The sequence below is a fragment of the Coffea arabica genome, chromosome 11e (genome assembly GCF_036785885.1).
Source record: "Coffea arabica cultivar ET-39 chromosome 11e, Coffea Arabica ET-39 HiFi, whole genome shotgun sequence".
Taxonomy (NCBI): Eukaryota; Viridiplantae; Streptophyta; class Magnoliopsida; order Gentianales; family Rubiaceae; genus Coffea; species Coffea arabica.
In genome coordinates, this window is record NC_092331.1 from 49,858,002 (window position 1) to 49,872,421 (window position 14,420).

Here is a 14,420-nt window from a genome sequence, read left to right on the forward strand (position 1 = left end):
ATGGAAGCATGACTTTTTACTTTTGTTGTCATTGTAATGAATTGCCAAAATTATTTTTTACCGAAAAAGAAAAAAAAATCCACTGTTTTGTTCTGTTGTCTTTTGATCTTCTCCATTACATACCAATTCCTGTCACAGCCTATGAAATCATTACCTAGAAAATTGGCTTCTTACTTGGATCCCTCCATTGATTTTCATTTTTTGTTTTCTTTTTTCTATTTTTGACAGAGATCTTATGGCCACTATAATTTCTTATCCTGCCACAAATATCTGTGGAAGGAGGGAGAATAAATTCAGCCAATAAAAGAGACATGCAAAAAGCGATTTGGACGATTCATATTTAGTAAAAGAGAAGTGCAAATAGTGATCCATACTACTCCAAATATGAACCAACCAATTAGTAATATTTCTTTAACAAAAATGGACTGCATATCATCATTTTTCCCAGCATATGACCCTATTATGCTCAAAAGCTTAGGAACTAAAAGTGGCTTTAAAAAAAAAAAAAGGTGCCTTTCAAAAAATGCCAATACCGCACTAACTGCAGATTCAAGGCCACTACTTTCACATTAACGTCTTTCCAAAAAGCACATTGTCTGCGCCTGTGGATATGTTTTTTATCTTTTCAGAACATCAGGTCAGACTATTTAGCACGACAAAAGGGTTCAATTAGGCATTCATACTTAATAAAAAACCATAGCCAAAAATGTTCCGTAATAACGTTAGGAAACTCTTTGTTGTAATCTTTCCAAGACCAAACATGCCAAATAGACCAATCTTTGAATCTCGAAGTCTGACACTTACCGCAGTTTAGAAAGAACAAGATCAAGGAAATTAGAAGCAACAACGGTAAGTAATCGTTCTGGAAGGCTCATGGTCAAGATTGACAAATTTTGAAATTTAAAACATGTGAGGTTAAAATCACAGGATGTTGTACCAATGACCAAACATGGCAAATAGACCAATTTTTGAAACTCAAAGTCTAACACTTATGGCAGTTCAAAAAGAAGAAGATCAAGGAAATTAGAAGAAAGAATGGTAGGTAATCGTTTTGGAAGACTCGTGGTCAAGATTGACCAAAATTTGAAATTTATCACATGTGAGATTAAAATCGCATGATATTGTCATCAACCAAGACCAAACATGGCAAAAAGACCAATCTTTGAAATTTAAAGTCTAACACTTATGGCAGTTCAAAAAGGAGAAGATCGAAAAAATTAGAAACAAGAACAGTAGATAACCGTTCCAGAAGGTTCACGGTCAAAATTGGCCAAATTTTGAAATTTAAAACATGTGAGGTTAAAATCGCATAATTTACATCTTTTCAATGTTATGAGTAGAGTTACAAACAAGTATTTTCTGCTACTTTAAATTTAAGTTTAAAGTGATTTACATTATTGAACAAATAAACTTATTTCATTCAAATAGATGGAATGTACCGAGACTGTCATTGACTCAAGATCATGGCACTTGGTAGGATGTACCTTCCTTCCTCCATGACAAACTTTTGTTCTTGCTTATGACACTGGATATCATATTAATTGATCAGGTTTTGAAATTATAAGTTTAGTATGGCAATAGAAACTGCAATTAAACAAGAATTTTCAACATACCGGAAATGGAAAATAAAAATGGTTCAACGTATCATGAGTCTTAGGAGCTCTCTGTAGGAGATCATATTAACAGTGCCAAATTCTGCACATAGAAAATAGGGGGAAAATGACATACAGCAAGTGCACCAATTCCAGAGCAGAATAACCAAAACATGTCTATTTAATTGTGTAGAACAAAATAAGCTTGGAATTAGAGACATAATGCCCATGAGGGTTGGTTCAAGTAGTAAAGTTCTATAAATTTGTCTTCAACAAAGTTATATTTAAGCATGACTACCAATAGTCCTCATTGGTAGACAATTTATGAGAATCATTTGTAAATACCAAATAGATAGGGTGGCATAGTTCTAAACTTTTCTCGTACCAAATAGATAGTTGTAAAATTTGGTCATGACTCGTGAAATTGTATAAAACACTCTCCATCAATTAAAGTTCATGTCCCCATCATCCAATTGGTGAAGGAGATAACAGCAAGGAAGACCAAGGACATCAAAATGGCAACAATAATTGATGACATAAACAATTTGAGGTTCTTATTCCAGAAATGCTCCTTTTGTTTGGACAGGAGTTTAGATGCTAGATGTAAATTGATTAGTGATTATGCCTTAGGCATCTTTCAAGATGAGGAATGGATCAATCCTTAGTATGTCTAGCACTTTTGTATAGAATCATTTGAGCCTTTGCTCATATAAGTGTACATCTTTTGTTCATCAATACAAATTCTATCGTTGCTGAAAAAAAAATTGCAATAGTTCAAACCAGAGTTATCATTCTGAGCTAAAGCATGTGCAATAATTTTGTTGCTTCTACTAACACAAGAAACACCAGAAATCTTTAAACTAGTCAAAACCCCCCATAACTTCCTTAATTTTTTTTTTTATAACAAGCAAATTTCATTAACGAATTATTGGAAACTGTCTAACACAATTTGATTTAAACTAAATAAATCTGCTTTCAAACTCTTTATCTATTGATTAAAGGGTTAAATGCACTAAACTCCCCTCAACTCAAACTCTTCAGTGAGTCTCCCTCCTATACAGACTCCTTCACCCCAAATTGATACCTTAAATGAACAGCTGCTGCAAGCCTGCTATTGCAAGCAATTCAACATGCTCCTAACCAAATGGGCCCTATTGCTTTCTTAAAGAACAACCCATCCCAAAGCGAAAGAATCCCTATGATGTTTGACAGGCGGCCCAATACCAAAAGATCAAATGTTCATAAAAGCTGCCCCATTCAAATGAAATTTCAAGCACTTGACATATTTACTTTACTCTTTTTTTTAAGTGATTTTTTTTTATAAGTTTTTTATTTACAATCTCTCCTATCTTATCACTCAACCTAATTCTTTTCCCCCACAGATTTCCTTTACTTAGCAAAGTATTAATGAAAAATCAGCAAATTTGATGCTTTCAGAATTTATCCAATATTTCTTCGAATAACTTGGACTTGCACCTTTGCGTTACATCATTATAACCTAATATTTGAATCCAAATTGACACATTAAGGAATCAAGGGCTTTTTTAGTTGCCATTGATAATTACAAGATTAGTTAGTAGTCCTGAATAGGTCACATGAGCTCAATTCAATTTTGGCTATTTGTTTGAATTGTCAAAAAAAAAAATCTGTTTTTAAAACAGAGGGTCCAAATCTAGGTTACATCAAGTCGGCTTGATCTGAGCCACGAATTTTTCTTTGCAATTTTTGCTGCAATTGAAGAGAAACCACCCTTCATACGAAGCACTTTGAAACAAGAGACTATTGTTCTTTGTGAAATGCGCCAATCTTGCACTTCCTACTGAAACATCTTCATAAGCTTGGTTTCTGCAGACCAAAAGTTAAAACATAGTAATTAAAGTAAAATATTAAATATAGAACTTAGTGAAATGAAATGCTACGTAAGAAAAATTTCCTGCTTTTATACACTGCAACCAAAAAAAAGAGAACAACTTAGTATGCATTGCTTTTTACTCGGACGAAGTGTTCTTTTGAAATTCTGGGATATTTAAAGTGAATGATGAAGAAAACTGCTATGCGATTCTGGTGAAAACTTGTACTGGGACGAAAGAAAACAAGAATTTGCTTGGTTCACAGTGTATAATATAATAAGACTATAAGCCAAGAAGTGTCGAATCAAAAAGGAAAAAAGTTTCAAAAGAAACAAACAATCAATCAATCAATAATCAAGAGAAACAAAAAGACTTCACTTTCATGGGATCCACATGTAACTTCTGATTTTGCATGCAAAACATTTTTATGGTGTGGATTGTAATTCACCGGTGGATCAAGGTAACATACGATGATAGGCGGAACCAAAAAGAAAATTTTTTTTTTTCTGAAGAAGCGGACTCTAATTCAACTAAAATTTAAGTATGTAATTTGAAATATTTATAAATTTTTATAGGGATAAAAATTAAAATTTATACATAAATTTTTTGAAAATTTCAACTTTTAAAGGAGAAAAAATTAATTATTAGCAGTTTGAGTTGCTTTTTTTTTTTTTTTTGAAGTTTTTGTGAAAAAATTTTCTATATTGCAGCGATTTGATTCTTCTCCTGCCACCTCCTAGTTTCGCCAGTGCATATGATTCTTTCAGTAATGTGACGGAAATAACAATTCTGCAATTCTGTGAATAACGTGATGAAAATAATAATTGTGCCAAAATTGCAATACTCCTGTAACATAAATACGTGGCTCAACAAAGGAAATTCTTCAGGGCTTTTGGCCAAATTTGCGAGAAGGAATTGGGCATGCCTTTCGAGATTCTAGTATACATAGAAAATGCAATCTTCAGCACTTCTTTTCAAATGTGTATCTAGTCGAAGTACCACTCTGCTTTTGGATTTCAGTAGCATGCATCATAAACACAAGTTCACATCCCATAACATTGCTAATATCCAACTCTGTAAAAAGGAGCATGGAAGTTTGTCTACTTGGTACCATGATTTGGCCACAATACAAACTAAGTTCCAAGGTCAAGACTTAATTATAACGCATCTCACATTTACAATAATTACACGCACTAACTTTAGTGACCTATAATTCAATACTTCGTTGCTAAATTATGCAAATTCGTTGTAACAAATTAAACTTATTTATTCATTCTTCCCGAATCACTCAACCCAAACAACCTTCTCCTTATTTTCAACTTTCTCTCCACCGTTCTTCTTTCACAGGGGAAAGATCTTGAGTTCAAGTTTCACTAATGTAGATTTTTTCCCTGAATTAGTTTCAATTAGGATTTATTTGCGCTTCTTTTACTATTGTATAAGAACGAAAACAAGGGTAAATTACATATAATCTCCTGTAGTTTTATCCATTGTCACATGAACGCCATAACGTTTTAAAATGTCCACTTCACTCCCCTAGCTTTGTGTAAAGTTGAAATTTGATAGAAAATAACCTATGTAACGTCGTTAGTTGAAATATCAATAGTGCCTCTAGTTAAATATTAAATCAATCGACGGTTTAACCGCCTTTTATAAAAATATAGGGAGATTATGTGAATAAATACAAAAATCACAAAAGGGTAAAAGGATATTTATATAAATCATAAGGAGGTTATGTGGATATTAAAATTTTATCACATGAGCTTTTAAAATGCGTTTGGTATGCACGCTATAACCAATTATGCATTCCTTCTATTTTTTACGTTACATAAAATCACAAAGAGACTATGTAGCTATTTTAAAAGCCTTAGGAAAGCCATGTGACATTAACTAAGATCACAAACATGCAATTAACATTTGTACCGTAGAAGAGGGCAATATCAGAGTATTACTCGCCCCTGATAATCATCGAAATCGAATTTTTTTTCAGCAACGATACATTTGTATAACCTACTCTATCCTAATCTAGGGGGAGGGGGAGCCTAAGGAGGCTGTTGTAGGAACTAGTGGGTATACAGACCCAACTAGATCAAGGGAGTGCTATGACACAACCCTTAGATTTTTTTCACCGGTGAAGTTTGTATACCCAAACTTTTTTTACCCAAACTTTGACCCAAACTCGAATCTAAGGGTAGTGGGTAAAATCGAAATCGAATTTACCCAAACTTTTTTTTGTTTTCTGAAAGAAAAAAGAGTACTACTCCAGGCAAGCGGCACTATTAGTGGTTATTCCCAGAAAATTCCCCACCGTTATTATACAGTTATCCTCCGCCTTAAGTTTCCCAAACGCGGCAATTCCTTATAGAATCCAGATTCCAATATACAATCCTACAATTCCTCAGGAATCCTCCCCCAATCGGCGATTCTTATTAATTCCTCGCCCAATCCAATCCAATCAATTACCCGATTTCAATAGTATAATTCCCACATTTAACTAGCTCCATTTCCAATTAAAAATTTCCGGACGCCGGTATGATGGTTCCGCAACCGGGAAACTCCGAGTTGACCCGACAATTCCTCAGTAGCGTCCTTTCCCAACGGGGACCGTCGGCGCTGCCGTACTCCGAAGACGTCAAGTGGATGATCCGGCAACACCTTCTTGCTCTCTACGATGTCTATCCTTCTCTCAACATTAAAACCAGCACCTTCACTCACAACGACGGCCGGAGCGTTAATCTCCTCCACGCCGACGGCACCGTTCCGATGCTCTACAACGGCATCACCTACAACATCCCGGTAATCATCTGGCTCATGGAATCTTACCCCCACCACGCGCCTCTGGTAATGGTCTCTCCCACTCCTGATATGATTATTAAACGGCCCCACCCCTTTGTGGATCCCTCCGGCGTTGTCAAAATTCCTTATTTGCAGACTTGGATATACCCTAGCTCCAATTTAGTTGAATTAGCTCGGAGTTTATCGGCCCATTTTGGCCGCGATCCGCCCCTTTATTCCCAGCGCCGCCAAAGCCCTAGCCCTACCCCAAGTTCTAACCCTAACCCACATCCTAGTATAAGTAGTTCCATTAATAGTGTTAATGCTACACCTGGAGTGGGTCCGAGGCCTGCGATACCTCCGAGGATGACGCCAGCAGTATACCCGCCACCGTATAGTACTAGTGGTGGGAGTATAGGGGGAAGGATGGATGACCCAAGTGAGGTATTTAGGAAGAATGCGGTAAGTAAATTGGTGGATACTGTGCATATTGATATAATGGGGCTAAGGAAGATGAGGGAGGGGGAAATGGAAGGGTTGTTCAACTTGCAAGCGGTTTTGAGGCAGCGAGCTGAGCAGTTGGGGAAAGGGTTAAAGGAAATGCAGGATGAGAAGGAGGGGTTAGAGCAGCAGTTGCAGATGGTTTTGATGAATTCGGATGTGATGGAAGCGTGGTTGAGGGACAATGAGGGGAAGCTGGGGAAATTGAGAGGCAATATTGATGTGGATGAAGTTTTTGAGCCATGTGATGTGTTGTCGCAGCAAATGTTGGAGTGTGCAGCGTCGGATTTGGCGATAGAAGATGCAATTTATGCATTGGATAAGGCGGCGCAGGAAGGGGCGATACCTTTTGATCAGTATTTGAGGAATGTGAGGTTGTTATCACGGGAGCAGTTCTTTCAACGTGCCACAGGGTCTAAGGTCAGGGCTGCTCAAATGCAGGCTCAGGTGGCCAGTATGGCTTCTAGGGCATCTCATTATGCTGCCTGATGGAAATGCTTTCAAGCAATTGAATAAATGTAGCAGGTATATCATGATGTTAATGATGAAGTGGGTGGCAGAATTATATAGTTCTTTTAAATTGTTTTGGTTACTTGTGAAATATCTGTTAATACTATCTTCAAGTTTCTTTTTCTTTATACATTTGTTCTGATTACGAAACACTAGGAATTCTTTTTGATGGTTCATATATGAAATTTTGCATTTCTTGATCCAAGATTTGTATATTGTTGACAATTTTCTGTGGTTTGGCATTAGAGAACTTTGAGCGGTTGACCTGTTTGGTTCTCATTTAGCTTTAAAACTTATGCGAATTCATACCATGGGCAAAAAATTGTTAGTCTCTCTTTCATCGCGTTTTACTCTAATTTTAGGTAAATTTCTGTAATGTATTGGTACTTTTTATTGATAACATCGTATGGTTCTTCTGGCATATTTTTATACTTTGCTTTTAAGTACTTTAAACGGAAGGATGATATTCTTTAGCAGTCGTGTGGCTGATCTGAAAAAGTGGTCTGATGTACTTGTGATACTTTCTTAGTTGGATGTGGCCTATAAGTTTCTGATACTATTGTGGCAGATCCCAGGTTGTGTGTCTAATAAAGTGTGTAGCATGATTAATTGAGAACCTAACAGCAATCATGAGGCACAAGAAAATGTTGCTTCGAAGTGCTGATACTGAAGATGGATATGATGAAATCCAAATGCTCTGAAATTGGTTTATTATTTTGTGCTCATTGAAAAAATAGAAAGATCAGTGAGCTTGAAATAGATCCAATGCACACAGATTGAGAGAATTCCATAGGAAAATTTCTTTTAGTACTGTTCTTGCTTTGGGATGTGTTTAGGCATTAAGTCTAAGTTTGCCATTTTCATATGGTCATATTCTTTGTTAGTTATAATTTTCTTTTGTATGTGGTTACCTTACAACTGATAGGAGTTCATCTTCCAGTGTCTTCTAGACTCCAACTGTAGATGACTGTATCTGGCCTTAAGAGGCATATTTTTCATTTGTTTGGTCGTTTAATGCATAAGCAGGCAAAGAAAGAAAAAGAATGCAAGAAGAAAATAGAACTTTTAACATGGAAATTATCATTTTGTTATGTGAAATTGTAGTTTCTGGATAAGTAGATCAGCTTTGTGCGTGAGTGTGTTTTGGGGGCACAAAATGTGGTTTCATTGAGAAGCCTTTACATTTCTTCAATTATTTTGTTTGTAAATCGTGGAATAACTTGGAAGATGTACAAGGTTTTATCTTTAAGTCTAGTTAATCATTTTTCGCAAAATTGCTACTTAGGGTGCGTTTGATAAAATTGAAGTCTGAAATCTGAAATTTGAATCCATTGAGTTATTGTATTATTAAATTCTAAATCTGATATATTTGAGTGTATATCATATTAAGTAATAAGTGAATAGTTTATCACTTATTGTTTGGAGTAAGTTTTGTCTAGAAAATTCAGTGCCACTTAATTAATTTAGATATTCTATTTTTTGTTATCAAACGCATTTGAACATGCTAAGATTTGAATCTATTAAGTTTAAATATTGAATTGGCTTATAAAGTAGGGCCTTAGTTCACTTTCCATGGAGTAATGTGAAGATGGGCTTTTCAATTACTGTTTTCCTTTTGCACTGGTTTGTCTAGGTTAGAAGTTTTGGTGCCAGAACACCCTAGAGTTAAGCTTCTCTTTTTCTTCTGAATCTTTTCATATACATAAATAAGACTTTCTTAATGGTAGTGTCAAAATGGGTGACTCGGAGGGGTTACAATGGGAAATGGGTATAATTGGGTCAACTTACTTAGACCTATTTAATAAATGGATCAAAATGAGTCAACCCATTTATATCAATTTAAGAAATGGGTATGGGTATATCCAATTACCCATTTATGATTCACTTGAAATTCTACCTTTTTTTGAAGATTTTTTCGCATGTTGTTTGACAAGAAATAATGACATTTTTATTGTTATTAGAATGGTAGGAAATTTAAATTTATTTGCTTAACACTCACTAAAAATTGAGTTAAAATGTATAATTATTTTTAAATGGGTATAAATGGGTGAGCCAAGTCAATCCACTACTCACCAATTAAAAGGTTTAATTGGGTACCTCTTTAGACCCATTCAAAATTTATTGCATAACCAAGTCCACTTATTAGTGGGCGGGTCAGCGCGGGTCAATATAATTGGGTTGTGGTTGACATTTCTACTTGGATGCAATGTTATTTAATAAAACTTTTTAGAAGAACATGACTGTGGTTCTGGTTTCTTTGAGAAGGCCCTAGACCAATTCCCATGTCTTTTCCTTTGTTATCTTCTTCTAGTCCTCAACTGAACCTGTTCCATATATCTTTCTAATTTTCTCTACTTTTTGTTGTATCCAATCCTCCTATTCCGCCCTGCAAAGGAGCCTTTTGCCTTTCTCCTGTCCGGTTTAGAATAAAAACTTTAAAAAAATCTGGTTTTCATTTGCTTTAATTTGGTTTGTAGACCTATACCTCCAATTATTTATGTAGTCTTTATTTTGGGATAATTGACGTCATAAAAATGCAGTATGGAGTGGTTTTGGCCATTCAATTTTGCACAATTATTGTATTACATCCATAAATTGTTACTGCCTTGATTCATGCAATGGTGTCAAACTTGCAACTTGCTTCACTTTAGTTGGGAAACCTTTGTTCTTAACCATCTAGTTGCTTATTGGAGAATTGTTTTGTTAGCTATGTTGTATTTTGAATTTTGGTTGCTTTGAATGACTTGTTCATCCTGTCTTACATTCTTTGCTGATTCTTAAATCTTAATAAATATTATGGATGAAGATGATGTAATTATGTAGAGCGTGTGTTTTTTTGGCTTAATAGACTACTGATTTTCTTTAGTTGGACTATTTTCATCTAGTCTAAGGTTGGATGATTTTTGTTTCTTTTGTTGGACTATTTTCATCCATTCCAAGGTTGGATGACTGCTAACTTGTGGTTTCTTTATCCTAGCAGGGGTTGTAATGTCTTGGTTTAGGTTGTTAAACTTTCTTTTTCCTGTTTCTTGGTTGCTGTGTCACATCTAAATAATTTAATCAATGAATTCAAGAAATGAAGCCTTTTCTGGTGTAAGATTTCAGTGGAAGATGGTTGTATAATATTATTTTTGGCTTGTGTTTAGTTTCAATAGTTGCATGTATTGTACTTCTATGTCATGCCATCTTCTTGGATTTTTCCCTTTGAAACCTTAAGTTTGTAAAAATCGGTCAACTGTTTGAACATCTACTCAAAGCTTTTTGTGTATGTGATCCTTTGTCAATAAAATGGTGAAAATGTCTGGTTTGTTTTGTTGTTGGAAATGGCTGACTGGAATCAAGTCAATGAACCAATAAATCAGAAAAAGTAAAAAACGCTAGGACAGATTGAATGGGAGATCTTTGGAGCTTTGTTAAATGGGGGGCAATCAATGGACCTACATTTTCTCCTTCAAACAGTAGTAGAGTTGAAGTTTAGGACGTTAAGTGGTTCCTTCTCATGTGCTTAGGCATCCTGTTACATGAACTTTAGTTGAGTGATGTTATCAGTTGAACCTAACAACTGTGAAGAACTGATTGGCAAGCATTCCATGTGCTTCAGTGCCAATTGTTGCTGAATGTTACTTCACTTATAATCACACCATGGGTGATGTCAGTGGTTCTTATTTTTCGTGTTTTAACAATTATCAGGGTTTTAGGTTTTGGTCTGGAATACCCTGCATTTGGTCGATTCTGCTTTTCATAGCTGTCTATATGGTTCTTCATGATGAGATTATACATAACTGTACTTCTAGCTAAACATGTTATTGTGGATGTTCAGCAGTCCCTCCTTTTTTTTTTGGGTGTTTTTGTGGGGGCTGTGTGTGTGTGTGTTTGGGGGGGGGGGGGGGGGGGGGTGTAGATGGTCCAAGTTTTGGCCCTTTTTTACCAACTAATGGTCGAAAATTGTGAGGTCTTTTCTCCTGCTACCCTGTTGAGCATTTACAGTGAAACGTCATATTCAATTGTGTTTGCTTCTCAATCATTTATCATTTTGATTGATCCGTGAGATTTTCTACAATTTTTAACACGCCCCGAATTATTCTCAAATTAATGTAATTGCAGTTTTCTGACCAAATTGATGGTTTTATGAGTTCATCTTTAGTTCATCTAAGTTGTAAATTTATTTCCATTTTAGCCTTAATACCTCCTTTCATATACTTAGTGTTCAGATAAATGAATGGACTAGAAAGCTCGCAGAATCGTGAGTGAAGGCCTTTTTCTATTTTTATTTTATTTTTTAAAAAAGTGAATGAAGGTTCATTTCGGATACAAAAATTCGAACAGTTTTGGGGGCTTTTCTAGGAGTGTCGAAATCCTCTACCACTGTGAAAAAACACACATGTTTATGCATTAACGATGGCAAGTATTAAAGTCCATTTGGCAGATGATATTGACATTTCTAAAAAGGCTTGTGGCACTTTGTTTTCCCTTTAATAGCAAAGGAGGGATGGAGTGCTAACATTTTCTTTTTATTGGGAATGCTACTGTCATTAGCCTTTTCTTACCTAAGGCCATTTATATTTTTGAGTAATTATTACAACCCCTTTTGAGCCTATAAAAGTAACAACTGAATATTTGGTATAAAGTAAAAGAATACAAGGGAAAACAACAACTGTATGGTCCTCCTCCACGTCTTCAACTTGTACCCTTTTAATCCCTCAAATATGAAATGAAGTCTTCCAGTCTCTGAGATTTTGAAAACATTTATTTATTTATTATTATTTTTTTTTCAGTTGGAAGGTGTCCGGGTCTCATCCCGACTAATCCTACCAACCCCGAGGAGAGCGGGTCCTATCGATCCTTAGGAAATTATCCCAGGCAGTCCAAGCTCGGAATCGAAACCAGGACCGGCGCCTTAATGAAGAACGCGAAGTCCGCCCGAGCTGCCTGTGGGGGCTTTTGAAAACATTTATCAGTCCCAATTTTCATTGTTTGTCTATTTGTAAATTAAAAAGCTACATCTTACAAAATGTAGAGACAAGCCTGTATTTTATTTCAATTCTCTCTCGTGGTACAAATGGACTGACAAGTTTCAAGCACAGATCTACATAAATGCACATATAAATTCTCTGTGCCCACTCACCAATATGCCTCTGTTAAACTCTCATTTTTGGAAATGTTTATAGAAATCTGTCGAAGATTGTGACAGTGTAGCATGAATTAGGAAGATTTTTTTTCGCAAAGCTAGTCAATTCAAATTATTTTAAGCTGCATTTGGATTGAGGGATTTGATCAAGGATTTGAAATTCTCTCAAATTCATCTAAGGAAGACATTCGGAGTTGTAAATTACTAATTATTCTAGTGTTGAAAATATATTTAAATAATTGGTAAATTACAATTTCAAATGTTGCTGAAACAAGTTAAATAATGAAAACGATTTGGATGGACTTCAAATCTTTTGTCAAATTCTTTGATCCAAATGAAAGACTAATTCATTAAGTTTGACAAAATATAGAGGTAATTGGTATGTATTTAAACTTTGACATAATATAAGTTCTCATACGGATCTAAATTTCGTAATAAAAACATTTGCACTCTATATGCACTCCAAATTTTGTGCAAACTTTCCGGAATTTTTTTGGACCCATTTGTTGAGGTGTAAAAATGATGAGCTGAGACAGATGAGCTGGTGAAGTTGATTGGTGCTTTAGCAAAATAATTCATGGAGGACAGGCAATGTAAAAATAATGAATTTTTTTTTTGTCAAAAGTAAAAATAATGAATTGATGAAGCCAAATTTGACAGATCAGGCATGGTGCCAGGGACGACTCTGGCACTCTAGTCATAGTGTCCAGTGAAAAGAATGCTTCCATACCATGGTGGATAAGAGCCATTGCCGTTGCTTGGGGGGATTAAGATTTGGAGAAAAGTGAAAAAGTTGTATAATTCATTAAAAAAAAAAATCACCCACTATTGTTTTAAGAGAAAAGCGTTCAAAAACGTTTTTCACATTTCGTAATATGACTTTTTTTGTTCTTCATTTTAAAAAGTATAATTTTACATTTCTTACAAATTTATATGGGTCAAATTTAGTCCTTATCTAAGTTTTTGATTAGTTTTTGATCGGAATCTACTACGTGCCTCATATGTGGTTATTTTTTAAGCAAAATTATCAAATCATATTTTACATAATTTTCATATTTCACAAAAATGAATTTTTTTCGTTCTTTACAAAATGATTTTTTTTATTCCTCAATGATCACGTGTACGAATAGTTTTTTTTTTTTTTGAAAATCTATGTATATATCTATTTGATTTCACTTAAACAATATAAATAGCATGTAATACATTTCTATTTAATTTTACCTACAACTATAATTAGTTTGTTTAGATGAAATCAAATAATACGGATCAGGTGAAATCAAATAAACATATATATTAGTTTTCAAAAATCAAGGAAAAACTATTTGTACATATGATCATTGAGAAATGAAAAAATTTATTTTGGAAAATGTGAAGGACGAAAAAATTCATTTTGTAAATTGTGAAAGACTATGGATCAGATTATGTGAAATGTGATTTGACAAATTTTGCCCCTAAAAAATGATCACGTGCAAGATACGTGGTAGATTCCGATAAAAAACTAATCGAAAACCTAGGTAGCAACCAAAATTGACCAACGTGAATTTGTAACGGCCGTAAAATTACACTTTTAAAAATAAGAGATAAAAAAAGATATTTTATAAAATGTGAGGAACATTTTTGAATGATTTTTTTCCTTATTTTAATGTCTACATTATCTCTAGTAGATGAGATTTTAAAAATTTTAAATATATTGAGTGATATTTTGAGAATTCTAAGGGGAGTTAAAGGTTGTTTTTCATTGTGCATAGGGTTGATGAATCACATCTACTTATTCTACATAAGGGTATTAATTTAAATTAAAAAAATGTACAAATCGGATTAGGTTTCTCAGACACCATTTACTCAATCATTCATAAACATTTTGAAATTTGATGGGACATTTTTTTTGTCTAGTTTTTAATCTAACAATTTCATATAACTCTAGAAAATCATTATACAAAATCTCATTCTATATGATCTCCTAGAGTGAAGTTGTACGAACTTCTTATCTATTTTCATGTTTGCAATTTTAAAAGAAAATTGCCCTGACATTAAAAAACCAACGTTAGAATTAATACCAACAAA

At 34.5% G+C, this 14,420-nt stretch overlaps 1 protein-coding gene across 1 annotated transcript; it reads left to right on the plus strand.

Moving 5' to 3' along the window:
• Positions 1 to 5,842: 5,842 nt before the first annotated feature.
• On the plus strand, positions 5,843 to 12,311 carry LOC113717568 (protein ELC-like). Its single transcript, XM_027242314.2, has 2 exons — positions 5,843 to 7,243; positions 12,004 to 12,311. Exon 1 carries the CDS (start codon positions 5,975 to 5,977, stop codon positions 7,205 to 7,207), a length of 1,233 nt encoding a protein of 410 aa, XP_027098115.1. The 5' UTR covers positions 5,843 to 5,974; the 3' UTR covers positions 7,208 to 7,243; positions 12,004 to 12,311.
• The last annotated feature ends 2,109 nt before the right edge of the window (positions 12,312 to 14,420 follow it).